Source organism: Drosophila tropicalis, unplaced genomic scaffold (genome assembly GCF_018151085.1).
Source record: "Drosophila tropicalis isolate 14030-0801.00 unplaced genomic scaffold, ASM1815108v1 contig_443, whole genome shotgun sequence".
Lineage (NCBI taxonomy): Eukaryota > Metazoa > Arthropoda > Insecta > Diptera > Drosophilidae > Drosophila > Drosophila tropicalis.
Genome location: NW_027172907.1, coordinates 3,589,104 through 3,616,601, shown reverse-complemented (window position 1 = coordinate 3,616,601; position 27,498 = coordinate 3,589,104). Strand labels below are relative to the sequence as shown.

Genomic DNA, 27,498 nt, shown 5'->3' with positions numbered 1-27,498 from the left:
CACTAGAAAAATAGTCATTGAAATTGTTTTTCTCTTTTTTTTTTTAAGTCTCGTATCTTCAAGTTTCTGAATCCGTAGGCAAATTATATATAACCCTTATTAACAAATGCTTCAATCAACAATAATAGGAGTTCATGCCGTATGCGTTATTTACATTACTCATACGCCAAGTATTCCTTTTTTTAATGAGATGTCCAAAAAACATTTAAATGGAACAAGCCTTATTTCATAATTCTTGCTTCTTCTTTCTTTTTGATGCTTAAATAGAAAATTACACACTTTTCTAGTAGTTCGATGACTGAAACCTTGCCCTAACATGGACTTTCTTAAGACACGTTTCAAATATGTCCATATATATATATATATGGCTTGGATTTGCGCTATATACATATATACATATTTTCTTGCTATGTATTTATGTGTCTGTGTGTATAAATTGTTTTGTTTATCTAATTTTAATAGATAGAATAGTTGAAAATGTTTCAAATTATATGCATAGAATGTTTGAAAAAGCAAATTTAACGCAAATTCATCTAAAAATATGTACATAGTTAGCTGCAGTAGCAATTAAAACTTGCAACTTGCTTAAAACAAACAGTTTAAAGAAACTTCTTTAATTATAAATGTACAACATTTTATGAAAATATTATTAATTAGCGACAAATTGCATTCAAATGTTTGGACAATACACAATGAAAAGAGACTCTGCCAACAACTTGAACAAATTTAAAACAATTTAAACTTTATGCATTTATATTCGTTGCTTTGTTGTTTTTGGCCTTTAATTCAATTCAATTATGCAAAGTTGTACAATTGTATATACAAATATGTAGGTACTCATACATACAAAACAGTTAGATATGTATGCACATATGTGGTTATTAACATTTTTATTGTGGAATTTTGTTTGCGTGGTACCCGTTTTCATATCGATTTTGTGGCGCGCTTTTTTTTTTTTTGCTTTCCCACATATGTACATATGTATGTATGAGTTGGGTTTTTTTTTTTGGAGGAGAGAACGAGTTTCCTTGTTACTTGGCTACATGTTTATTCAACCCATTTGGGAGTTGTTACGAGACTGGTGGGTTAACAACTTACACAATTGTCCATAAAAAAGGGCAGAACGAAAAACAACCAGCAAGACTATTAACCGAATAGTAGACATGCACTGAACTTGTTCATTTTCCATGGCCAACTGAAGTAGTTGCAGCCAGTTTGGTTTACCACTCATTTAGCGCGAATCTAAACCATGAAGTCATCCTCAGTATGTATGGGGATTATGTTGTTGAAAAATTTGTTTAGATATAAATTGTGAATAGTCAGTAAACGAAGAGAAATACAATTCGAGTACTAGGCTAATTCTTTATGTTAAAACGTTATGCGTTTATCTTTACTTTCTCCCGGCCTTTCTTATTGTCCATGATCAGCTGAACGGATATAGTTTGTGGTAAATGGTTTTTAGGTTGTTGGTTTAGATTGACTTAAAGCGTTTATAATTATACCATACACCCATAGGGTGAAATGGTATATTAAAGTCGCCAAAATGTATGTAACAGGCAGAAGGAAGCTTCTCCGACCCTATAAAGTATATATATTCTTGATCAGGATGAACAGCCGAGTCGATCTAGCCATGTCCGTCTGTCCGTCCGTCCGTCCGTCCGTCCGTCCGTCCGTCCGTCCGTCCGTCCGTCCGTCCGTCCGTCCGTCCGTATGAACACGCAGATCTCGGAGACTATAAGAGCTAGAGCCACCAAATTTGGTATGTATACTCGTGTAGTATGCACATGTTCAGAGTTAATTGGAATTTCGGCCACGCCCCCTTACGCCCCCAGAAATCACATAAAACTATTTTTCTTAAAAAGTATAACAGCTAGAGACATCAAATTTAGTTTGTATACCCGTTTAGTTGGCGCGCAGAAATACGTTGTTCAAACTTTTTGCCACGCCCCCTTACGCCCCCAGGAATCACATAAAACTGTTTTTCTTAAAAAGTATAATAGCTAGAATCATCAAATTTGGTATGCGGACTAGTTTAATAGACGCGCAGAAACGGGCTATTTAAAAATTTTGCCACGCCCACTTTTGCCCCCCCAAATTAAACAAAACTGATTTTATCAAAAACGAACAAAGCTAAAGTCACCAAATTTAGTATGTATACTGGCTTAGTATGCGCGCAGAGTATATATATTTTCATATTTTGCCACGCCCACTTCCGCCTCCATAATTAAGAAAAAACCGATTTTCTCCTGTAGTTTTTTGACTATCGCATTCAAATTAGGCAGACTAATTAATCTTATCTATTTCTACAAAACTACCAAATTTTATTGAAATCGGACTAGAAACGTGCAAAATATGCGTATGAACGTATTTTACTGAGCGGTCCACAAGGCCAGAATTGGCCGTTGGCTAGTGGCGGCGCTAGAGTGCTCGTGTGTTCGTAGAGTGAGCGAGATAGCACATACTATGAAACATATAAAAACAATTTAATAGACATACATTTGGTTTTCGAAATTTGAAATATTTGTATCACCTGGTGTATGGTATACCCAAGTCGACGAGTCGACTTACTTGCTTCATTTTATTTTTTGTTTATGGCCATTGTTGTTTTCCTAGTACGCTTGACAACCGTCTACAAAAGGAGAGGAAAACAAATGAAAATGTTGCCTTCGATTGTTAGCCAAGAACTTCAAAATATATATCTATATATTTATATATCCAACAATAACAAAAGACGACTATATGTAGTTTACCCGACACATTGTCTGGCATTGTCGACAAACGAGGATTTGGGGTCGAGGGCTCCTCTCTTTTTCTCGTTTTCTTTGGCCCCAAACCATTGGCCGTTGCCAAAGGTCAAAGTTTATTGAGTTTGACTTACATGTACGAGATTTTAAGCAATTCGAGGAAAACAAACAACTTTTCCTTAGTCATAAATCTAATCCGGCATACAGGGAAGCAAACAGGAAGGCGGCAAAATCAACAATGAAAATTTAACAGTGAACAAAAACAAAAAATAAAAATATATACATATATATATGAAAATTTAACTTCTTACTAAACTTCTCCTTGATTTGTTAATAATTTCTTGAAACTTGTTAGATTTTTGTTGGCCCACTAATGATGAAGATTTTCTCGAGAAGTAAAGTGACCTCAGGTTCGCCTTAATGATAATGCAGAACCTGCTTATACATAGTATATAAGCTCGTATATTCTTTCGAATGTGTTTTTATGGTTTCCACGCTTTTGATTAGCGTTTGCTACCCTGCAAAAAGTGGTGGCATAATAGAGAGTATACTGATTTCTGGAAATCATCAAGTGGAACTGTAGACAATGTACTAAAGTGTGTGGGCACAGAGTTAGGCCATTCTGTTAGAGGGTATCCACAGCTTCGACACTCAAATTGTTATATGAAATCTTCTGAACGGCTGGTTAAATATGCACAACAACACAACGGTGTGGAAGGCATTATGTGTTGAAAAGTATTTCAGAGATCATTAGCACAGCGGGTCATGAAACATTTCTTATTTATTTTTATGCGACCAAAATGATGATGAGGTGCCAAAATTTATGAAAAAACACAAGACTATGGAGAACAAACAATATGTATGTAGGTGTTAAATATACATATACTTATAAGTATATCAAAGTATTTCTATATAAATATATTTCATTTCATTTCACCTGAGCAAAGACAAAGTTATTAGATCAGTTTATTACACACCAACTCGATGTGAATTCGTAATCATAATTGATGTCTTTCTTTCGTTGAATTTTTTAGAGTCTATTCGAACTGGAGCTGGCTGGATGTAATGAGGTCACTGAGGCCGGTCTCTGGGCCTGCCTAACGCCACGGATTGTCTCCTTGTCACTGGCGGACTGCATCAACATTGCGGATGAGGCAGTGGGGGCTGTGGCACAGCTGTTGCCATCTCTCTATGAGTTTTCGCTGCAGGCAAGTTCCTTTTACATATGCTTGAGTGCGTGTGTCTGTGTGGGTGTGTGTGTGTCTGTGTGGGTGTCTGTGTAACTGATTTTAATTGAATCTTTCGGTTTGTCGCCTCCGTTGCTTCATTTCAGGCTTACCATGTGACAGATGCCGCCCTGGGCTACTTCTCACCAAAACAGAGCCACAGTTTGAGCATATTACGCTTACAGTCGTGTTGGGAACTAACCAATCATGGCATTGTTAATATCGGTAAGTAAAATGTTTAGTTATCTATAAAAAAAACAAAACGATTCTGAAAAACCGCCTAGTAAACGGACATAAAGATCTTTCCAAAGTGAAAACTGAATCAATTTTAAAAAGGTTTTTGGCCACAGAACTTCTTGAAAATATGATCAAGTTAAAAAAGAATTGAAGAGTTAGTTACAATTGAGGAACCCATCTTAAAAGCAGTTTGCCAAGCGTTTTCTATACAGTTTTCTTACATCTGCCACATCCAACGATTCGGTCAACTTCTGCAACAATAAATTTCAATCCGTAGAAACATCTGAAAGAGGTCAAGCACATTTATTTGATTTTCCAAATGCCAGAGCTTTAATTTGATTGATTTCTCGAGAAATATTTCAGTTGATGTAACAATTTATCAATCAGAAATCATTCTCTTGACTATCTACTGCATTTTATTTGGCCTTCTTGTAGCTGATAAATGATCTCGCATTGCGGTGGAAAAATATAAACCTTGATAATTTCACAGGCACTCAACTAATTGAAAGTTCTTCATTTCGCTTTGAGCGGATGGCCAAAAATAAAAAACAAAAAAAAAAAAGGAAACTAATGTAACTGGTATTTCTGCGTCCCTTTGACGTCATGTTATGCCAGAAATAAAAAAGAGAGAGATAAAAAGAAAGATGAGAAAGGGTAAAGATGGGAACGATACCCTTGTCAGCTTAAAAAATTGACATGACAACGGGCACCCGGATTCTGAGAATTCCATTAACCGAATTATCCTTTGAGGCATACATGAATATCGATGAAATTGAATCGGATATATGTATTTTTTGTTGCTCCTTTCACTACTTATAAATATTTCCTAGATGCTGGATGAATAATAATGAATCGCTTTATGCAAAACGTTTAATTACCTCATCCTTTACACACACACACATATGGAGTGTCAGAGACAGGTCCAGGCAGGCCCGAGGATATGCCACGCGTAGCCAAGTGCAATAATTCAATTTCAATTCCACGTAGGACAAAAGGGTTGCGGGTCCTGCCAGCAATCTCCAGCTTAATTTGCGTCACTTAAAAAACAGTTGAGATGAAAGAGGCAAGAGCGGAAGAAAAATGGCGAGAATGAGAGACAGAGAGAGAGAGAGAGAGACAGGAAAAAGGAGCTACAAAAAGTAGGGAAGGAGTTGTTGGGCCAGCGGAAGTCGGCTTTTCGGGGTAATCTATGGCGCATGGCAGCCATTTTGTAATTTGTAATAACCACAAAAAGAAAATGGCTTGCCATGAAAATTGATTGCAAAGTTCGCGCACAAAAAAAAAAAAACAAAACCAAAAGAGGCGAACCCGAGAAAAAAAGTAAAAGAGAAAACATTGCTGAAGTACATTTTGCAACGGAGCCCTGGCACCACCTAGGAGCCGTTTACTCAGGTGGGCGTCATCGCCCATTGCCAATAGGCAAAAGGTCAAAGGCAGCCTGCATAGGGGGGACTGCCACTTGGCTTCTGATGTTTACCAGGCTGCGGCTTCTTCTGATGCGCCTCTGGTTGCTGCTGCCAGTTGCTGTTGGCTGTTGGCTGCTCCTTCAGCTGCCAATGTTGTCAATTGCATATTAAATAAGTCTTCTCTTCAGACCCTTCAATTTGGCAAACATGAAAACTACGAAAATTTTAAATTGATTTTCACCGTCTGAAATATTAAAACTAAAAACTGCTCGGTCTTAAGAAGTAACATGCTGAAATTAATCATCGAACAACACACTCGTCGTATGCGCAATAAGTATAATGTATTTTGAATTGAATTGGTCTGGGCTTTATTAAAGACCACATATCCTTTGATATTGGCATTAGTACTAACTGACTTTGTCTTTAGATGTGTGAAATTCGACTTCTAAGAGAAGGGCAAAACATTTTTAATACGACTCTTCAATCACACCCATACCAAAATACATATATATTTGTTTGCCCAACTAACTTGATGAATGGATAAACATTTAATGTCAATATCTAATGGCTTAAGGCATAGGGCAACATTTACATTTCTCTTTCGATTTGCATACCCTGCCACAAAAGAAGGGTTCTTCGTGCCAAACATTAGCAGAATTGGACAATCGGTCGACAATAAAGTTTTAGATCAATGTATTTTTGTTATTTTCCAATTTGTTTGTCGTTAAATTACCTTTGTTAGTTTTATGTGGTCATTTATACCTGTGCCAACTTTCATCAAATAACTCCCATGGGAACAATCAGCACTTTATTTCTCAAGTGTTCATTATCGAACTAGTTGATAAATTTTCGTTGTTTGTAAGGCCTGTAAATAAGAAGAGAAAGAAAAATACTGAAAGGGCTATAAAAATATCGGTGCAAACGTATATGGCATATATTTTAAAGATATATTCAATTGTAATCGACAACTAGTTTAATCTTTAAATTAATAGTTTGGCTCCTGATGAGAGAACTTTGCGCTTTACAGACAACTTGCTTACCAATAAATGACTTGATTTAAAAGTTTAGTTTCCCAAACTAAATTCAAAAAACTCGCTGAAAGTGTTTTTCATGATACGCAACGGCATTTGGATGACCAAATAATTAATTAAGAACTTAATTAATACATATATATAACAATAAAGCCCTTACCAGCCTATTACAAATGGGATAATGATTTAATGATTTCTAAACTGTATATTAAAGATGTCAGTTTAATACTTAAATTATCTCGGATAATACTTTCTGTCTTGGGCATTTGACGTTGTCAAGACTCTGTGACTTGAGTAATAGTTGTAGAATCTTTTTTTAGATTCAGTTTTTTGTGTTCTGGTTCTAACTGGGATGTTCTTTAATTGCATTCGATGACAGACGTCACTTTTTTCTCTTTGTGGTCTTGTAAACTACGTCAGCAGGCACTTCTTGTGAAGCGTGTGGGCGTCTGATTCCAGGGACGTTGATGCTACAGGACGGGCTTATTCAAGCATTTGTTTCGTTCTGGGTCGCAGTTGGTGCGTGTGGCATAGCCATTTTCTGTTGCATACTTTTATGCGCAATTTGGTTTCTTTGTGTTTGTGTGTGTTAGAAAGACTGAGAGAAAGAGAGAGAGAGAGAGAGAGAGTATAAGCCTGCAAATATGTATGTGTGTGTGTGTGGCATCAAATGCAATTAAAGTGGAATTTCTGCCTGGCCTGGTCCTTTGCCTTGACACACACACACACACACACACAGTAGGGGGAAGGAGGGTAACAGTTTCGCTCTTTCTATTCCTTTTGCTCCCATCTTCAACTCAGACATCTGCTGCTGATTTCACTTTTTTGCCCCTCAAATCGCATTACATAAGCTAGCAATTATATATACATGTTTACACACATACGAATACCCCTCCAACCCCCCAACTTCTTTCTTGTTGGGTGGGTGGGTTGTCTGCTGAACTTTGAACTTGTGTTTTAGGTTGAATGCAAATATAAGTATGTCTGAGTACGCATATGTACATATGAATATGTGAATGTATTTGTGTGCTCACACACGGCTTTGAGCTTAAGTTAAAAATTGGTAAACTGTACTAGCCAAATGATATATGTATGAGGTCGAATGAAAGAGCTTAAACAGCCAACCTACATAAAATAATGCTTTAAAGAGTTGTATTCATCCGATCTGAGTGATTCTTGAATGTATAACTTCCCAGAGGTTACTCATAACAACTCTCTTTTAAGTTGTTCTTACAAGATCTAGATAAAGAAGTAGTTCGATCTAAACAAATTCTGTTAGAAGTACCCGAACAATACATTGGTTAGTTAGTCATCGTGAAACATCTTTTTCTGATTTGCTAACCTTTTACATGGCTAATCCGGCACTGTAAATAACCAACATGGTCCTTATAGTTAAAATTACTTCATTGAAGTAAAACTTTTAAATAATTGTTCATGATAAATTCTATGCTCAGCGTATTTTCAAGTACTTACATTTGAAAATCAAAAAGTTAAATGAATAAGTTAATGTTTTTAATTTTCACTTTAATTGTATTATGAAAAACTTTTTCGCAACTGCTTGAAGTGAAAAACTTTGCTTTTGCTTTTCATTCATTCTTGCACTGCACTTGAAATAACCATTTAGTTTTGTTCATGGTCAGAACGGGAAAGCAACAAACTGACAATTGATTGACAAGTTGGCCAAGTGGTCGACGACGAAGGAGGCGGACATGGTCGAGATAGAGCGAGGGAGGGACCGCTGCGTAGACATCAAAAAAGCTTCTACACCAAACTAAAGTTAATTAAAAATTGCTTTAACTAGACAAAAAACATCAACAAGAGCAACAAATCGTGCTAGCACACGACCAACACACATTGCTTTGAGCGAAAAGAAAATATATGTATATACACACAAATAATGAAAAAAGAGTAAAATACATAGGCAAATGTAATTAAATTAAACACTCGATATGAGAAAAGAAAATTGCATGCGACAATGTTCATGTTTCTGTATCTGAGGGTCAAATGGCCAAGAAGGAGGGGTGAAGGGGGTTAATCATTGGCTTGCTTGCCCTTTTGGCTGACTGGCCTGAAGAAGATGAATTCGTTTTACGCTCAAGAATTTCACTCTTCTTACAAATTGCCACAACAAGATACAAAAATTTAACAAAGATATAAAAATTGCAAAAAAAAAAAAAAAAGACTAAATAAATAACAGAACAAGAATACAAGAATATATATACATATATATAGTATGTATACGTATTTTATATAGCATATGCGAATAAACGACTATGTAATTTAGTATATAGCAGATAGACATGTCTCATCTGCACAGTGGTTCATTCTTTCAGAGGGACAGAAAGGTATTTAGTGTCTGTCTGTATAATATATGTCTATATAAACCAATCTCTCTACAATTGTTATGAGGTTTTCTTTAGTTATTTAGAGTGCCTATTGCATACATTAGGGAGCACAGCTGCCCCATATCACAGACCTAGATCCGTCTATGTTTAGAATATAAAAAGATTTAACGATTAATGACTGCAAGTAGAACAGGCAAAACTGTCTTTGGCTCACTAAGAGAGTATATAAATTACTGCCCGTCTCAATCTATCTCTTTTGAAAAATACTCAACTTGAATTTATGGGTAGGATAATCCTAAAGAAGATAAATAATAAGATCTATCGACAGATCAAATGTGATTGCAAAATTTGTGAGAGGAACGAATAGTTAAACAATAATTTATGGAAATTTTTGTTAGTTTTTGTGTCACTGTAGCTTATTTCGTTTACAATATCATTCTGTTTGTTGGCCGTGTGCTGCTGTTTTGTGTGATGGCTGGGACAGGTTTTGGCTTTGCTTTTTGCAGTCTTCAAGAGAAAGTGCACTTGCGGTTAAATTGATGGACATTTCGTTTTTGGCGTCGACATAAATGACAATTGCAATTGTTCAGGCGCGAAACGAACCGCAACCGAGCACTTCATTAGCTGCACGCCAACATAATGATTAGAATCCACAAAAGACCCGAAAAATCACCCCAAAGTTGGTGGTGGCCAATGACAACGATAATCATCATGATGATGATGACTACGATGTTTGTTTGTTTAATATATGTATGTATGTATGTATGCAGGTATTTTCCTTTCTTTTGGCTTTTCCTCTTCGTCATTCTTTGCGCGTTGCCATTTTTCTGTTTTTGTGTTATTGAGGCATTTTTGTGTTGACAATGTTAATTAATGTGAAATTAACTTGTGCTGCGCTGCGTTTGTGTTTGGCTTGTTGTGTTGTGTTGTGCAATTTGTATGTTTGAATGCATTCATAAATCACGCATACGCCCAGTTGAACGACCTCGTCAATGTCAATGTGTCAAACCAGCCGATGTGTCGAGTGTGTGTTTCCGTTTTCGTTTCCGTTTCCTGTTGACTCGTTGGCCAGATCGCGTGCCAAACGATGTGACAGAATCAAAAATCCCCCAAAGACCTGCAACACACCACATTGGCAAGCCAATAAAACATAAAGAACAGAAACCGAGCAACAAAGAAAATTCAAAAAAAAAAAAAACAGAAACACACAAAAAAACGTTGACCATTTGGCGCCTAGCCAGCTAATGAGCCACTGCATCAGCATCAACATCAGCAGCAGCGCCAAGACCAAGGGGAAGACACTGTGAAACTTGATTCAAAAGTTCAAACCAATTGAATTAGATGCGAAATGCAATTAGCCAAATGGCTTCTGCATGTTGTGATAAGCACTGACTGACTTGATACTGAGAGCTGTTATTAAAACTTTCTTTGCCTGGCCGACGGCACAAAAGTTATAAATTTAAAGTTTAAGTTCAGCCACCAAGTTGACTGGCAGACAGGCAAGAAAAGGTCTAACTAACTTTCACTGAAATTGTCTGTCTGGCGACTTCACTTGAGCTGCCTTTCAATCGTTCACCTTTCATACCCAGACTTTGCTCTTTTAAACAAGTTGTCTATCTTTATTGATTTATGTAATTGATATGGAAGAAGATTCAAATTATCATCATTGTCCTTTCCATTACCTGATATTAGACTTGGTAGCTTGTACTTATTTATTTGTATGTTTATTAAAGATGCATTCGGAAAAATTAACTTGAACCGTCGTCTAATGATTCCCACGGGATAGACGCAGAGACAGAGAGAGAGAACAGGGAGAGAATGCTTGTCTTTTGGGTCGCTGTCTGCTCTGTGCGTGGGTGAATTTGATTGGCACCACCGGCTGCCTTTCCCCACAATGTCTGCAAATTGTTGTTAACCCAGTTTCGTATGTCTTGTTCCCACTCCACCACCACCACCACCACCATCTCATGCTATATCTCTTTCTCCCCCTCTCTATGTATCTGTGTGTATCTTGTCAGGTCCTTTCTTACAAGCATTTCCAGTGAATTTTTTAATGGCTCGTCCTCGTTTTGCTTCTAATTGCTAGTCTGAGAATAACCACAATCGTTTAAGGAAGACTTTGCTCTAGTTTAAAAAGCAAAATTCAACATAAATTTACATATTAATGACTCGTAAATTGCCCTAATCTATGTTTTTATGAACAATCTCACATCCATACACACACATAAGCTCAAAGGTCAAAGCATTTTAACCACATAGTAGTTGTAATTGGCCCCATAGATAAGAAATATTCTATTGATTTGGCTCTCTATCTATTTAATTTGTGTGCAATGGCCGCGTAATTTATGTTGGTAGAATTTAAAGAGCTATCCACATGTACATGACTTGCTATAGCGACCTACGCCATTGCGTAATCCTATCGCATATTTTGCGGCAGTTTAATCTTTCACCAGACCCAACCCCAAAAAGACCCAGGCCCCATGCCCCATGCCTCCGTGCCAGAACCTTAGCAATCCCCGCGCCTAATGAGGCCTACACGTTTCGAACATTATTTGCCTACCAGAATGCGCAACTCCCGCGGGTCCTTTTGCCACGACTGCCTCCTCCTAATCCTCCTCCCTGCTCCAGTCCAGTATAGTCAGTGTTGGCTCTTCTACTTAGCATTTGGCGGTACCTTGGCTAATTTTGCGCATTCATTGTGTGCGGCCTGAAAACTTTGCTGTTAATTGACTGACAAGTTAAAGCACTAAAGCAAATGAGGCCTTAAAGATTGGCCAAAAAGGGAAAGAAAGCCCATCATTGATGGCCAAAATCTTTGATTTAGCCAATATACATACATTTATATAACATAATTATCGACTTGAACTTAAAACAAAAACACTTCCGACTAAATATTTGCCCCACGTAATGAATATTCTGCATTAAAGAGGAATAACAAAATTAGTGTTGTCAGTGGTAAGAATTCCTTTTGCTGGCTGACGGGGAGAATAACTTTTTGGCCAACAAATTTTTTGCCATTGCCATTGCCATTGCCTTTGCTTAATAAACTCGTAAAACTTTTTGTTGACTCTGTGAATTTTCATGGTCTGAAGTAAGTAATTGGCTCAATGATTGCCATTGCGACGACATTTATTATGCTCTCCAGCTTTAATTTAGCAGCCTCTTCTTCTTCTGCATTAAAGTTTAGTTAAATTAACGAACCGAATTTCAGAAACAAAAAGTCTTGCCAACAGGGGAAACTTGAATTTAGTTCTCGATATCTTACATAGAGAGAGATAAACCTTTATTTAAGCGCATGAAAATTGCATTTTAAAATAAGTTTTACTTAAGATGTTATAGCATACTTTGAGGCGTGAAAAAATCCAATTACATTTTGTTTTCATCGTTTTTGTTTTTGTTACCTCACCATTTTTACTTGATGCGAAACAAATTTTTTTTTACAGGAAATTGACTTTGATTCCTGGAAATCAGTAAAAGAAAATTCCTATAATCTACTTGATATGTAAATGGGAAATTTGCGCATGGCAAAACATTATGTGAAAATAGTGTAACGAAAATAAATTCGCGCTCCTCTTCAGTAAGACAAACAGAGTGAGAATAAGAGAGAGAGAGGGATAGATTGAGAGACAGATACACGTAAATAAATATACATTGGGTAAACAACTTGAAACTGTGTAACTTATACATACATATGTGCATAACATGTATCCCTCAGATACATTTACATTTCCCATAACAACAAAACGACATTGATATGCCGATGTGTGTGCCTAGTTTGCCATTTGAGTGGCTATGACATTTGGTTTAACCAGAGTTTTTTTTCTTAGTTTTCTTCTCTCTCCCCCTCTCTTTTTATATCCTTAATGTTGGCAGGAATTGGAAATTTGCTTACTCTAACTCTCAACACTATGCTTAAAGATTAATAAGTTATACAAATGTACATAAGACCCCAAATTATTTGATTTTAAACTATTCAAAGTGTTTGCCAATTTCATCATTAACTCATTTCAAGTATATTTATCATATAAGCTTGTTGAGAATTTAATGCTGATATTTAATTAATAAATATTTGTTTTACTTAGCAAGCAACAAGAAAATTGAAAGTGAAAATCATTTGACAGCAATCTAAAGGAATTTCCTTTTATCTGGTCTCTATCTATATACATGCATATATACAGTAAGCGAACGAAATTGAAATCGTTTTAAAATTAGCTCTATCAGGAAATAAAAAGTGTCCTGATTTTACGTAGACTGACATTAAAGTAGATACATATATCAGAATGATTTGATTTGTGTTTTGTTATAAAGTTAATTGCAGTTCTTTAACATTTCCAACGTTTATCATCTCTATTTGATGCTCTCATCTTTGTCGTATGTTGTCATACGCACTCCAACAACAACAACAAGCAGAGAAGAATGACAAAACAGTCTCAATCATGAATTCAATATTTAGTGGCCAACAGTTATTGCCAACAATTCGTTTCGTTTGCTGTTTTTATTGATTTTCTTTACAAGTCATAAACATTTACTCAAACATACTTAAACTCACACTCATATTCATAGAAAGTTATCTCATATGTTTGTGTGTTTGTGAGTGTGTGAATAAATGGCGAAACATTTATTTATGACATTTATTTGATGTTCCCCAAAGTATTCAACGCATACTTTTCAATTTCAACGTATTAAAGTCATTTTACAGTCTGCAACACCAAACATATATACTCACACATACACCCACACACAATTGCATATACATGTCCTTATTATATGTACATGTATGTATGTATCATCCTTTTTGGTATGTTTGTTATGGAATGTGATTAAGTGAGTTAATTAATTGTCATTCAAATTAAGTGAGTGCCAAGTTAATAGTTCGCTCTTTCATTAAAATGCCTGTCCAGCATATTTAAGTAATTATCCATTCGCTTGATCTGTCAAGAATTTCATTAATTTCACATGGCTTGAATCCTTTGTAGTCCTATCCAGTCCAAACATTTGCAATGAGTTCAACTCAGATCATCGTAGGATATCAACTCTGAAATAAAATTTGAAGTAAATTCCGATTCAAAATTAATGCTGAATAAATTTACTAAATTACCTTAGTTTTAAAAGCCTTCTAAGGAAGTTCATATAGGATATTCATCCTATATGAGCTTAGAATGGTATATCAAAGTCGCCAAATGCACTTTGTTTATAGGCAGCTTGATTTCACCTCCCTCCAAACGGATGATCCGCCACTGTGTTTATGATATCTTAGAGAGCAAATTAATTTTTAGGCAATATCAAGCCAACCTTTGATGTTTATATAAATTCTAGATTCTACCAGATTTTAATGCTGATTTCAAAGTTTATATGCCATTAGCCCTGTTAGCACCGAATTAAAATGGGTCTACACAAAGTGTTTACACAATGTTGCCTATGGTACGGAAAGAATTGATATAAGTGTGTTCCTATGCAAATTAGTCGTTTATCTTTTGAGCTATTCCAATGATATTTTATATTTGAGCTTCTTGTTAATGTAAGCAGATCATTTGTCGTAAACAGCCTTATCTGACTACTATGACAAATAGAAATCGATCAAAAACCATGTGCTCTAGAAAATGTCACATCAATGTTAACAGTTACACACACTTATTAGAGTTAGTTAGAGGGAGCTGTTATGTGACATGTGATGGCAAACTTTTCCTGGTTCTAGCAAGACCTTCGAGTATTTAGATGTTATTAACTACCCTTCAACAGCAGATTGTAATCGACCCAAACATGCAGAAACTCTTGATTACAAATCGAAAGGATTGAGCTGTTTTTTGTCGTAGACCTGTTAGGAAGGATCATTTGTTGGTATAGCCGGATTTAGTTTCATTTCTGAAATAAGGAAACGCCCAGTCATAAAACATGAACGTAACGAATTCTACACACAGAGAATGTCACTTGATCAATATATAAAACATGGACTGCAAATATATATAATTTCCATAGTATTCACACACACACACTTATCACTGATTATTTCACGTCCCTTTCATCTTCTATTCATTTGTCTACTCTGTCTTATCATTTGATGTGTTTGTTTTATACGTTGATCTTTTGCTGCAATTTCAGAATTTGTGATCGCAAAAACGAGTAACCCGTTAACCCGTTACTACCCGTTAGTGTCGGTCACAAAATGAAACTGCAGCAGGATATTTAAAATTATCACAAAACAACAGGAAAAAAGAAGAAAAAAAAAAAAAAAATCAAAACGAAATAAGGAATATAAATTTTCTATGAGTTGAAATCATTTGCAAATTGTTTGTTGCGCGTCGATTGGATGCTGATAACGAAATGAATTTCAAAAGCGATTACATGCTTGATAAATATATGCACAATCCCCCGATGTCTGAGAGTGGAGTGGGATATAAAGATTGAGATTAAGGCTGAGACTCAGACAGAGACAGAAACTGAGATTTTTCTAATGGTTTCATATGTAATTCAATCGATGTCACTCAAATGATCATCTCGCCTCTCTCCCTGTCCAACTTTGTGATTAGTTGTGGCGGCTTTTAATCACACAATTTCCAATATATGAAAACTTAAATATAATGCCATTTGCCACACATACAAACATCTATGTACATATATGTATATGGAGACTATTTCTCTGGCATAGAGACGCCTTTTGTTGTTGATTATTTGCTTTTCTTTTAGTTTGCTCTTTGGTTTTTCTTTTCAGTTTTTTCCTTCTTTTTTTTGCGGTTTTCAGCTTTGAAGGCGTCGCGACGCCAGCATTGTGGCCCCCTTTTTAAGCAGCAGCAGCTTCCATTGATAGATACAATTACAGTTATTGCTATGCATACACACACATACATACATATATACAAATATATATTGTATCTGGAATAGCTGCTCCTTGCGGTTAAACGTTGCCCTGGTATTATTATTATTATTTGCCACCTTCCTCCCCAATCTACAGCCAATCGGCATTCCACCTCACCCCATGAGACTCCCAATGGTTGATGGTCGTCGTCGTCGTCGTCGTCAACGTTACGGTTATTCTGTCATTGTTGTGGCTTCAGGGCACTCCACTTCAATGGAGGTTTCCCTTGCCCACACCCAAAAACCACCCACCCACTCTGAGTTGCTCAAAGATTTTACTAAAGCCATAACATTGCCAAATTTTCCCCTAAATCAGACATTTTTATCTAACTTTAGTTATAATAAAATAAACGTAAAAAGTCATCCCAATTTCTATACATGCATAATTAGGGCAGAGTATTGACCAAATTAAAGCAGAGTCTTTAAGTCCTTCATTGCCTAGAAAACTACTCGAATAGGCAAATAAGATATAGCTCTTGCTTCCAATTTTCCATTTTCATCTCCTGAACGGAAAAAAGTCAACAGATAATATACATTTCCGGAATCATGAATTGGGTCAGACGATGGTCCGAGACTTACATATTTACTTTGGCTTAATTTAGGTTACCTTTTAGTGGCTTTTATGTTAACATTCCTTTGAGCGAATTCATTTTCATGACTGGACAGAAGTAAGCTATTCTATAGATTATCAAAAGGTTCGTTTCAGTTCAGTTGATGTATGTATAAATGTATGTATGTAAGTTCATACATGCAAATGTATGTACATATTCATATTTTGTTTTGGCCCATTTTTGTTTGTTGTTTCTTTTTTGTTTTTGGTTTTAGTGCATTAAGTAGTGCGAGTCTTTGAGTTAGTCTCTGTTTTAGTTGTTTGTTTGTATATGGCTACCTATATTTTTTGTAATTCAAATCGTTTTGTATGCATATGCATACAGTGTGTGTGTGTGTGTGCCCCTGTCTGTGGTTTTTTTGGTCAGAAGCCAAACAAGAGATGCACTTTTATCTACTCGCTAGCATGGATAGATGGACGGATGGATATATGGATGGGGTGGGGTGGGGTAACTTAAGTGGGACACAGTTAGACATATTCTGAACTGAAAGCCGCTTACACACATCTCTCTTCCTCTCTCCTCTTGAGTGAACAAGCATTTTTTGGACTTCTTCGGATTCTTGTTCCTGTGAATGCCACTGACTACCTATCTAACCCACTCACTTCAACATCACTTCAAGCCATTCCCACTGATACTCTTCCCGTCAAGTTTGTTTTCTTTTGCGCCTGTGTTTTATCTTTGTTTAACCAGCCAGCAAACGCTTGAGCTTGACTGTCTGTCAGTCGCACGTGCCCATACCCATACCCAGGCCGATGCCGATGACGATGCCCATGCCCATGCCTACGCCCTTTCGCCCTCTCCCTTTTTGGCCATGTTACTTCAGAGTCGCACGCTTAAGCAGCTTATAGTCTTTGGTAATTGTAGTAACCCCGTTATCCGTTATCCCATATCCCTTATCGCCAAAGGCTCAGACAACTCGCCTTAGCCACACTTTGCGCTTAAATAAATAACTTTAAATCAGGAAATTTTTAAACTGACACAGTCAGAAATGATAATGTTTCGTCAATTTGTTGAACAAAAGATTAGAAATGGTGTCTTAACTTCGTCCTCGTCCCATCAATCAGCTGAGAAACCCTACAAAGTGTATTACATTCTCAGATTAAGTTAATCAAAGCCATTTTCCAGACAATTGTAAATATCTTTTCACAAGGGGGACTTATTAGTTAATTGTATAAGCTGATGAATTTGTTTTGCCCGATTACACATTATACTTAGATATATAATGTTAAATGTCAATTGTTGAAAGAAATTTGAGAACATATTTTTCCTAAATTAAATGCATTTACTCAATAAATCTCCATCAGAAGATACATACATCTACAAATACATATACACCTAGAAAAAATTTAAATTTATGAAATCTGGAATATATCAGATACCTGAAGAACTACAGGAATATCTTTTGGGTAAAGTCCTTAAAGTTCAGAATTGGTACATGGCTCTCAAATTTGCGAATCCTATCGAAAGCCAAAAGAATATACTATATCCTTTTATATAAAGTGGGAAATGTCTCCCATAGAACAGGCGGATCTTTGAAGATCTTATGTACGATAAATTGTCAAGAATATTTATGCTTATGGCAAGTACTTTTACTTTCGACTGGGCTATAATTCTCATAGCTTAGATGTCTGGATTGGCTTCTGGTCCTTGATACGTGAATGTCTGACCAATTCAACTAAAAATTAGCAGAAAATATTTTCACCTACCTAATAAATGTATGCAAATCTGTAAATGTACAAATAAATCGAGTTATAGCCAAGTAATCTATTGCTGCAACAAATTGATTGTCAAAGGAACAAAATATATATGTATACACATACATACATATGATAATCCTTTTGTTGTCATATCCCATTCAATTGATTTTATTGTGATTTACATTCAAATGTTTAACAATTTGTATTCAAAAAGTATGTTTATATGTATTTGCAATCATATTGATTTGGCAATTGAATTGCAATTCATCTGTCAATCATCGAGGCAACCTTTTGACCAGTTTGAGAATCATTCAATAAATTTCAATTGAAAAATTTAAAAGGCATAAAAATTCGATAAATATATATACATATATATACATATACATATACGTATATATATGTATAGTACTCAATGTGAATTGAACCTTTGATGAGCTTTACAGTTCTTAACTCCAAATAGATGGACGAATAAATTCGATTTAAGATAATTCTCAGTGCTTCTGACATATTTGGCAAACTGATTGATTGCGTTTGCATTTAAACTGCATATGTACCGACATAGTTAGTTGTTCTTTGTGGGGAGGGGGAAAACGAATTTTCAACTTGAATCACACGCCTCATGGACTATGCACAATATTGCCCTAAGAACTACGGTTGCCAGTCAGCCAGGAATAAAGGAACATGGACCGAGTTTCAACCTACTTCTGAAAAAAGAACAAAGTGGAGCAGCTGCAGTCAGTTGCCTAACATTTACGTGACGCGAATGGCAGAGGAGAAAGAAAGAAAACCAGAACACCAGAACAGACCAGACCAGAACAGAACAGAACAGAATAGAACTTTTGCCAGTTAAAGTTAATGCAAACTTTTTTTTTCTTTTCTTGTCCTCTTTAGTGCACTCCTTGCCGCATCTTACGGTGCTCAGTTTGTCCGGTTGCAGTAAACTTACCGACGATGGAGTCGAGCTGATTGCCGAGAATCTGCAGAAGCTGCGCGCCCTGGATCTCTCCTGGTGTCCCCGCATAACGGATGCCTCGCTCGAGTATATCGCCTGTGATCTGAATCAATTGGAGGAATTGACGTTGGATAGGTGAGTGTTGTTCTGTTCACAAGGTCGCTTTGTTATAGTTGCTGCTGCCGGTGCTGCTGCTGATTGTGCTCGTAATTATTCATGAGTGAAATTCAATTTCCGTCACCACGCCCATGCCTCAGACACACCTTCCGTCACCTTTCATCTCACAGACACAGTTCACCCACCCACATCTCTCTGTAGCAGCCCCATTAGACGTCATATTTACATAGACGGCAACTAGAGCTCCTTGTAATGATTGCACTGGCTTCTACTAGATAGTGCCTCCCTAGGGGTGGTGGGGTAAGGGATGGGGATGGTTGCTGAATGAATCACGACACAAAAGTGTTTTTGGCTAAAACGAAACACAGTGAGGATATGTGCATAGTAGAGTGGGCAAAAACCAAATACATATGTATAATGAAGGGATTAAAGACAACTCCTTCCCCTTAAGTTTGGTGGGCAAACTATTTTAAGCAGTCAATAAATGTATTTAATTCATCACTATTTCAGATGCGTTCACATTACGGATATTGGCGTTGGATACATTTCCACGATGCTCTCGCTTACGGCCCTCTTTCTGCGCTGGTGCTCCCAGGTCCGTGACTTTGGCCTGCAGCATCTGTGCTCCATGCGCAATCTGCAAGTGCTATCACTTGCCGGATGTCCATTGTTGACCTCATCGGGTCTCTCGAGTCTCATACAGCTGCGACACTTGCAGGAGCTGGAGCTAACCAATTGTCCAGGTGCTTCGCATGAGCTCTTTGACTATTTGAAGGAACATTTGCCGCGCTGTTTGATAATCGAGTAATCAATCCAATGAATGAATCGAATCGTAACGAATCGAAGCGCATTGTTGAAGATATGGAGACAATGGATGACATTGATTGTCCTGTACGGATTACTGATTACTTTATTTAACTATATAATTAAAAAACTGATTTTAATTTAGAAATTCAGTTCTCACAACTAATTCTTTTCGTATATGGTTCCTTTATATATAGTTTTAGCAATTTTCATTTATGATTTCTGCTGTGATTTAAAACCAAAACAAAAACAAAAGCAAATATGAATCTAAGTTAAGTGAATCCCCCTCAAAATGGATATTTATTTACATGCAATACAAATGAAATATTGTCTTATATATATATATATATATACACAACATGCAAACATACATCATACATACAAACATATTTATATTATTGTAGTTTTTAATGGAAAACTTTTTAAATTATTCTCGCTGTAATTTAAACACACACACACACCCAAACACATACAAATATAAATGTAAATTACTAAGAACCATTGCGCCCAAAAAGACAAAAAAAAAAAAAAAAAAAAAAAAAAAGATAAAAGAAAAAATGATACCAAGTCGAATCAAAACGTATGCAATTTATTGTTCAAAGGAAAAACTAATTAAATAAATGAAATGAAAACAAAAATATTTATAGCCCCCTCAAATGGGCAAAAGTTGCTAAAGAAAAAAACAAAAACAAATATTAAAAACCAAAAAACACACACACAAAATGAAAGAAAACAAAAACCAAAATGCCAGCTTTAAAACTTTACTCACTTTTGCCGACAACTCCGACGACCACAAACAAAAAAAAAAAAAAAAAAAAAAAACAAAAACCCCAAGAAAATTTACTTCATGATGTACCATAATGACTCTATTCAAATTCTATGTGAAAATTCTATGCAAACAAAAGAATATTTTTGAAAATGCAAACAAAATAATAAAGAAAAGGGAAAGTAAATGCTAAATTATCAATTTGATTTACATGAATGCATAAGAAATGTCTCTCCCAATCCCAATAAAATAAATATATATATATATATATGTGTATCTTCTCTTAACAACCGCTGAAGGACAAATTAAAAAAAAATATTGTAAATGCTTTTGTTTTTAAATTCAATGTGAGAGCGTTTCATCAACAACAAAAAAACAAATGAACAAAGAACAATTAAAAGAAAACAACTCTAAAAGTACATGTCGAAATAAATTAATGCAAAATTCAAAAAAAAAAAAAGTAAATGAATTTACTTAATCTTAGTTTTAACTATATAATTCTTCTTCTCCACTTTGTGGACTTTATTTTGGTTTTTTTTTAGTTTTCCCATTTGAATTCAGTCCTGATATAGGATAATACCAGCCGATTCGATGCGTACAAATTGTAACAAAAACTAGATCTTGTAGGCTATATTAGTATTTACATAGTTTTTATTCGTCTAGCTAAAATCATACAAAGACATTTTTGTATATGTGTATATATCTATTATTTCATGCTGCCAACTTTCTCCTTGCGCTTTTTCACATGTTTCTTGACTTTCACTTTGCGTTGTTCTGCTTTGGCATCTTTGACAGCCTTTTTACGAGCTTTTTGCTTTCTGGTGATTCGTCACGTGGCCGGGCAGAGGACTTAAAGTGTGAATCATCCTTGCCCTCATTGTCGTCATCATCATCGTCTTCGCTATGTTCTTCCTTTTCTTCACTCGACTGGTCTCCGTTATTGAGTTGATCCTGTAAGACATCTGGCTGCTTTTGCACATCTAAGCCCGAAGTTAGACCCGTAATTTTGCCATATATGAGGTTCTTTTGCTCGCCCTGTTTGGCTTTGGCCACATCCCGTTCGAAATGACGCACCTCGTCGAGGCGCTTGGGAATGTAAGTATTTTGCCAGACAGCCTCATCGATCTTCTCTTGTGCGGTAATGGCATCAACATCCCGATCCGCAATGCGCTCTGAGATTCGCTCCAGACACTGTTCCATATTGTCCTCGGTAATGGACTGGTCTGTAATAAAATCGAACAGCTCCTTCACCGTCATGGTGGCAACTGATTTCTTGCGGAAGAATTCCGAAACGTTGGTGCAATCCTTGCGCAGAAAGTCAAATGCATGAGGATGATCATGCTCCACAGCTTGACTGACATCAATAATAACCAGTTGTCCATCCTGGTAGAGGATATTGAACTCAGAAAGATCGGCATGAACCAGATTACATTGGTTATAGATGCGCCACATGAGGACAACGCAATCGCGATACAACTCTCGGGCCTTGGACGTGCTCAGCTCTACATCCTTAAGCTTGGGTGCTGGCCAACCGTTGCGACCGCAGAAGCGCATCACCAGCACATGCGAGCGTAGGAGAATGGGCTCAGGAACAGGGACGCCAGCGTTACGCAAACGCAAATAGTTACGCATCTCCTTCTCTGCCCAGGTGCGAACCATTTTGCGTGGATTGCTCTTGCAGTAGCCATGACGAAAACGGAATTCACCCGACACGTACTTATCACGGTCCTTAAACACCAATATCGATGTCTTGTAGATCTTAATGGCATATTCGTCGGCACCGTCTTTGGAGACGGCATGATATACGTTGGCTTCTTTGCCCGTGGATATGCAGCCATTGATTTCCTGAATGAGACCACGGTTGAGCAGCTTGAACAGGATCATGCGAGTGCGTGGGTCCATCACTTGCTCGGCAGTGGCCCGATCATGTTTGTCCCGCACTCGCACCCGATCAATTTCCTGTCGACGATCGAAATTTACCAGACGATTGGCTGCCTGAGCACTCATGTTGGTAGTGGGATCATATTTTTCGACATTGATGCGGGCAGAATACCGACGTAATAGTTTTTCATTTGGCTGATAGCTGCTAATCCGTGTTCCACCGCCTGATCCGCCTCCTGTTCCACCGCCAGCGCCTCCAGTAGCCGTCACTTGTGAATGGGCATTGGGTTTGTTAAAGCCACTGTAGGTCTCCTCGTATGCATCATACCCATCACTTAAATCGTAGTCTTCATCGTCATCATAATCCACATCCTCATCCTCCTCATCTCCATTGACAGCCTCTAAAGCAGTTGAAGCCATCTGATCGCTAGCGTTTTGAGACTTGAGTGTTATATCCTTGAAAATTTCATGCTTTACTGTCAGGGACTTAAAATCCTTAATCCATTCCGACTGCAAGAAAAGATAGTTAGAAATTGTAGCCAAATTTGTGCGCAGTGTTTATTTCTACATTTTTTAGCTCCTCCTCGTCCTCTTCGGGATCGCTGTATTTATGAAGGTCACTCATGGTATCTTCTTTGAAGTCAATGGGAACTTGGGCACTCTTTTTAATGGTATCCTCTTTGAAGTCAATGGCACTGTTTTTTATATCCTTGCCAATTGTGTGCTTTGCTGTGAGGGGTTTAGAATTCTTTAGCCATTCCGACTGCAAGAAACGACAATCAGAAATTTGACGACATTTCTCTAACGTTTTAATATGATATTTACATTTTTTAGCTCCTCTTCGGGATCGCTATATTTATGCAAGTCAGTCATCGATTGAAAGCTATATAAATATAAGCCAAACTAAATATTTCACAACAATTCACAATTCCAAGCTCAAAAGCGGCACGTGTTGTTTTGCCATTCACAACGAAGCGGTCACATTGTTTTGGTATTTTCATGAAATAAAATACCAGATTTGCCTATGTTTCGCGCTGCCAACTTATCTTTGGATAACGTACCTACATATGGAAATAAATTCAAAAAAAGCCAAAGAAAAGAAATAACAAAAAACGTGTAATGGATTCATTAAATTTATTAAATAATTTTGACAAATGTGTGAATTCATTAAAATCGAAATGAAGAAGTTATTTTAAACGTTGTGGCTTACAAATTCCATCGAATTGATGTCAGTTGACCTTAAATGGCAAAAACATCAAAGAAAATAAGGTATTTTCATATTTACATTGAAAAGTATCCAATATCATTAAAAAGTGAACATTAATTTGCTGCCATCGATAGATTAATTACTAATATCTCCAACAAGAAGTATTTATGTATGTATGTTATGTGTTATTTTTATTGTACAAATTTTACAATGACAAACAAAAAAAAAAGGAGTAATTATATATGTATGTAGGTAGATAGATTTATGCTTGTATTAAGAATCCGCCATGACCTCCATGGATGGCTGAATGATCTAACTCTGGCTCCAACTTCTTCTTGGGTATATATGGATTATGCTCTGGATCGGCATTCAAACTGGAAAATTAAGTGCAATATGATTGGATTAACCTTTCATATGGAATTTCTTTCAACTTACTGATACAGGCTAAGGGCCTCCTCACACTTGACATTGTACCACCAATCGCAGGCGAATTCCTTCTGATTGAATATAGTGCCATTGGTGCATAAGAATGAGGCACCCTGATGTCCTTCGCGTCCATCGTGACAGACATGATAGGCCTGACAGCCAGTCTCTACATTGGCATACATTCCCGGTACAGCTGGAACATTATGGCAACTGAATTGAGTGTGGGGTACCTCGTGGTAGATGGGATAATCAACTCCAGGAACACCGGGAATTTTATTAAGATCCTGTTTCTCCTCATGATGCGGATGTTCGGCTTGGGGTGGATTATATAGATGGCCGAATTTCTGCAAGAGGGAGGAGATTGAGGCAAACGGTAAAACGGTAATTGCATAAGAAAGCTCTCATGTTGTAACCGGTTTCTTTTTCTTGTTGTTGTGTTTGTTGTTGTTGTTGTTGCAGCCTCCCTCTCTACTTTTTAGCGTGTGCGGTGCCACACATTATTAGCAAACAATTAATGTAAGTGTATGTGTTTGTTTGTGTGTGTGTGTGTGTGTGTGCCTCAATTGCATGTTACGATTTTTGGGTCAAAAGTGAACGTATGTAGGCGCGATTTACAGTTATGTGTGTGCATACATACATATGTGTGTGTGTGTGTGTGTGAGTTGTGGTGGATGTGGACCAGGCTTAGAGAGACAAACCCATCCCAAATCTTAATGTAGATGTCATAATTATGCTAATGCTGACTTACCTGAACTTCAATGGCCACCACTAAAACTGAGGCTCCAAGTACTATTAGCCAGGTAAATAATAGCTGCTTCCACATCATGTCTTGTTTCGTCTCTCTTTCCTGACGACTGGACGACTGGGATCGAGTTTCAGTTGAAGGTGATCTCTGCTACTGTTACAGTTACGTCTTACAACCGTTCGAGCTGAGTTTGAAAATCGCACTGAATGCAGTTTTTCCAAAGCATCTAAGCCTCAGCATCGACTCCACTTCATGTCGTGGCAAGCTTTCAAGGGTAACGGTTTGTTTTTTCGGTAACTTTCGTTTTCGGTTTTGGCCCACTTCACCCCACCACCACCCCACCAGCACCACCACCCTTGTTTCTTGTAGTTTTTTTGAAAAGCTTTTGACCAAATTGGCTTTTGCCATGCTTTAATTATGTGCAAATTATAACCAATAGACAAAAGGAAAGTTAGACAGAGCTACTAACTAGTAACTAACAATAAGTTAAGTTCCATGTCATGTTGATTTGTTTATTTTGCAAGCCGTCAAAAATTGTTTATGCTCAACTAACTTAAACATATTTTACATATTGTATACACAATTCAATTCAATGGATACATTTATCAATTAGAGACTAACCAAATATAATTTATAGTTATGTACGACCGTCCGAAATGCTTGGTAATTACCAATTAATTGAATACGTTTCCCAAAATGGCTAAAATGGCAAATGTTGTGAAATTACAGTTTTTTCGACTGGCCGATCGATCAAGAGGACTCTTACAAATTGAAAATATATATTCACAAGTCTTTGAGATTTTTGGCTGATGGCTAAAAGAATCTCAAATGGTCGTTTTAAACATTGAGCGAAATGACAGGACAAATTATCAAAATGTTCTATATGTAAACAAAGTATATATTGCAAGGTCATAGGAATGATAGTTAGTTAGTTAGGTATATTAAATAAATCTTTAAACTAATACAGTTTTTGTTTTGTTTGCGGCAAATCCAATTTACTTAGTAGATCGTCAAATTCACTGAAGAGCTAAAATGAGTAATTAATTAATATTCAAATTTACATACATAATAATTCCAAGGCATTTATTGCCGCAACTCACATGAGTGGTGCCATAGCTATCCACATAGGTTTTACTGCCTCCAGTGGTTTTCTTGAATGCAGGCAGCACTGGACCATGCAATAGATTAATATTCTGATAAGATTTAGCCGATTTGGCGGAGCCGGCAGCTGGTGACGTACGACTTTTGCCCACAGTTGGAGCCAAGTCCAAAAAATTGGGCACTGCACACACACACACGCAGAGTGAGAGAGAGAAAGGGAGAGAGAGGGAGGGAGAAAGAAGATGTAAAAGCCAAACCACCATGACAACAACAATTCTTTTAGACTTATTATTATCATCGTGAAACTCACTTTTCTTGGGTTGAAATTTCACTTGATTAAGCAAGGGATTATGCAATTGAAGCTGTCTATAGACTGGCAGAGCGTGCTTGGGTGGCACCAAAATGTGCTGACGACCCACAGCTTGGGGATAGAGATATGTGGTCTCAACAGTGGGCACTTGACGATAATGATAGCGCCCCTCACGCGGAGTAAAACGTCCATCCGAACTGAGGGCTATATGGAATACGGTGCGCATGGGCTTGTTATAATACTGATAGACCTGCATGGTTCAAAGAATAAGTATTATTTCGATGATCCCCCGTTTTGTAGTCCACCCCCATATTACCTGGGGATTACGTTGTTCCGGCACTATGCCATCCGGCACGGCAATGCCCTCTTTTTGCAATCGATTCAGAAAAAGGCGATCCGTTTCGAAGGCTGTTTCTGGTATCTTACCACCCGCATGTGGTAACACTTGCTCACGATAAATTTGACGTTTCTTGAAATTGGTTTTTTTAAAAATTAACACACACATAAATCAATACAATTAAAACTTGAAGGGCTATGACTTTGGTAGAAGAACCTAAACATCATATTTAATTGACTGAAACTCTTGAGCAGAATTAAAATCCTATTAGCCTTCAAATCATCTAAGTCTTCATTAATCTTAAATTAAATTAGTCTTTTGAGAGTTTTGGGAATTCAAATTTACCATTAATGCTGATTAAATTAATTCTGCATTCTTTGAATTTCTTATGATCCATTATGAGAAGAGAAAGAGAGTTCTCTAATTTGGAGAAATTTCTATTTTCTATTTATAGTTTTCTTTTCACAAACAATTATAGATTTAATTATATATAATTTAACTCAAGTTTATTTACAACAAATACAAATCAAAGTTTGCAATCTTTCTCATACCTTGTGATTCCTTTCCATATTGGCAGTTGGATATTCTTGGGCCAAACCAAAAGCACTGAGACTCGCATAGAGGAGCACAAGCCACGTAAATACAAATGTAGATGACATTTTTTTTTTTTTTTTTTTTTTTTGATAAAAGAATTTAAACAATT

At 36.8% G+C, this 27,498-nt stretch overlaps 4 protein-coding genes and 1 long non-coding RNA gene across 7 annotated transcripts in view; 1 reads left to right on the top strand and 4 right to left on the bottom strand.

The window, feature by feature from the left end:
* The window catches only part of LOC137573952 (F-box/LRR-repeat protein 16), a 39,557-nt gene extending 18,628 nt beyond the window's left edge, over nucleotides 1-20,929 (top strand). For all 3 annotated transcript variants that reach the window (XM_068286052.1, XM_068286051.1, XM_068286053.1), the window contains exons 3-6: nucleotides 3,779-3,952; nucleotides 4,078-4,195; nucleotides 19,041-19,236; nucleotides 19,729-20,929. In XM_068286052.1, coding sequence (XP_068142153.1) covers nucleotides 3,779-3,952; nucleotides 4,078-4,195; nucleotides 19,041-19,236; nucleotides 19,729-20,026 — 786 coding nt within the window. In that variant the 3' untranslated portion in view covers nucleotides 20,027-20,929. The remainder of the gene's footprint in view (nucleotides 1-3,778; nucleotides 3,953-4,077; nucleotides 4,196-19,040; nucleotides 19,237-19,728) is intronic.
* Nucleotides 13,438-15,111, bottom strand: LOC137574142 (uncharacterized). The gene is made up of 2 exons (XR_011031946.1): nucleotides 14,088-15,111; nucleotides 13,438-14,024 (listed from the first exon to the last, which is right to left on the bottom strand). It is a non-coding gene; the product is annotated as an uncharacterized lncRNA (long non-coding RNA).
* Nucleotides 20,930-21,421: 492 nt separating the features above from the next.
* On the bottom strand, nucleotides 21,422-23,641 carry RIOK1 (RIO kinase 1). The gene is given in 4 exon segments (XM_068286054.1): nucleotides 21,422-21,595; nucleotides 21,598-23,179; nucleotides 23,238-23,432; nucleotides 23,495-23,641. Coding segments are annotated over 4 exon segments (1,926 nt in total). The 5' UTR covers nucleotides 23,543-23,641; the 3' UTR covers nucleotides 21,422-21,494.
* A 399-nt stretch (nucleotides 23,642-24,040) lies between these two features.
* LOC137574235 (uncharacterized) lies at nucleotides 24,041-25,233 on the bottom strand. The gene is made up of 3 exons (XM_068286408.1): nucleotides 25,051-25,233; nucleotides 24,312-24,646; nucleotides 24,041-24,250 (listed from the first exon to the last, which is right to left on the bottom strand). The coding sequence occupies exons 1-3, from the start codon at nucleotides 25,126-25,128 to the stop codon at nucleotides 24,139-24,141; spliced, it is 525 nt and encodes a 174-aa protein (XP_068142509.1). The 5' UTR covers nucleotides 25,129-25,233; the 3' UTR covers nucleotides 24,041-24,138.
* Nucleotides 25,234-25,970: 737 nt separating this feature from the next.
* Nucleotides 25,971-27,364, bottom strand: LOC137574025 (uncharacterized). The gene is made up of 5 exons (XM_068286130.1): nucleotides 27,347-27,364; nucleotides 26,775-26,927; nucleotides 26,459-26,708; nucleotides 26,148-26,329; nucleotides 25,971-26,074 (listed from the first exon to the last, which is right to left on the bottom strand). The coding sequence occupies exons 1-5, from the start codon at nucleotides 27,362-27,364 to the stop codon at nucleotides 26,006-26,008; spliced, it is 672 nt and encodes a 223-aa protein (XP_068142231.1). The 3' UTR covers nucleotides 25,971-26,005.
* Between the last annotated feature and the right edge of the window lie 134 nt (nucleotides 27,365-27,498).

Excerpts from the sequence above, each read along its gene's own strand:
- LOC137574235 (XM_068286408.1), bottom strand. The coding sequence starts at position 25,128 with ATGATGTGGAAGCAGCTATTATTTACCTGGCTAATAGTACTTGGAGCC. Across the intron at positions 24,647-25,050 it reads TGGTGGCCATTGAAGTTCAG|AAATTCGGCCATCTATATAA; the intron begins GTAAGTCAGCAT and ends TCCCTCTTGCAG. Across the intron at positions 24,251-24,311 it reads GAGGCCCTTAGCCTGTATCA|TTTGAATGCCGATCCAGAGC; the intron begins GTAAGTTGAAAG and ends TTAATTTTCCAG.
- LOC137574025 (XM_068286130.1), bottom strand. Across the intron at positions 26,330-26,458 it reads GAAATTTCAACCCAAGAAAA|TGCCCAATTTTTTGGACTTG; the intron begins GTGAGTTTCACG and ends GTGTGTGTGCAG. Across the intron at positions 26,075-26,147 it reads ATAGCTATGGCACCACTCAT|CTCTTCAGTGAATTTGACGA; the intron begins GTGAGTTGCGGC and ends TACTCATTTTAG.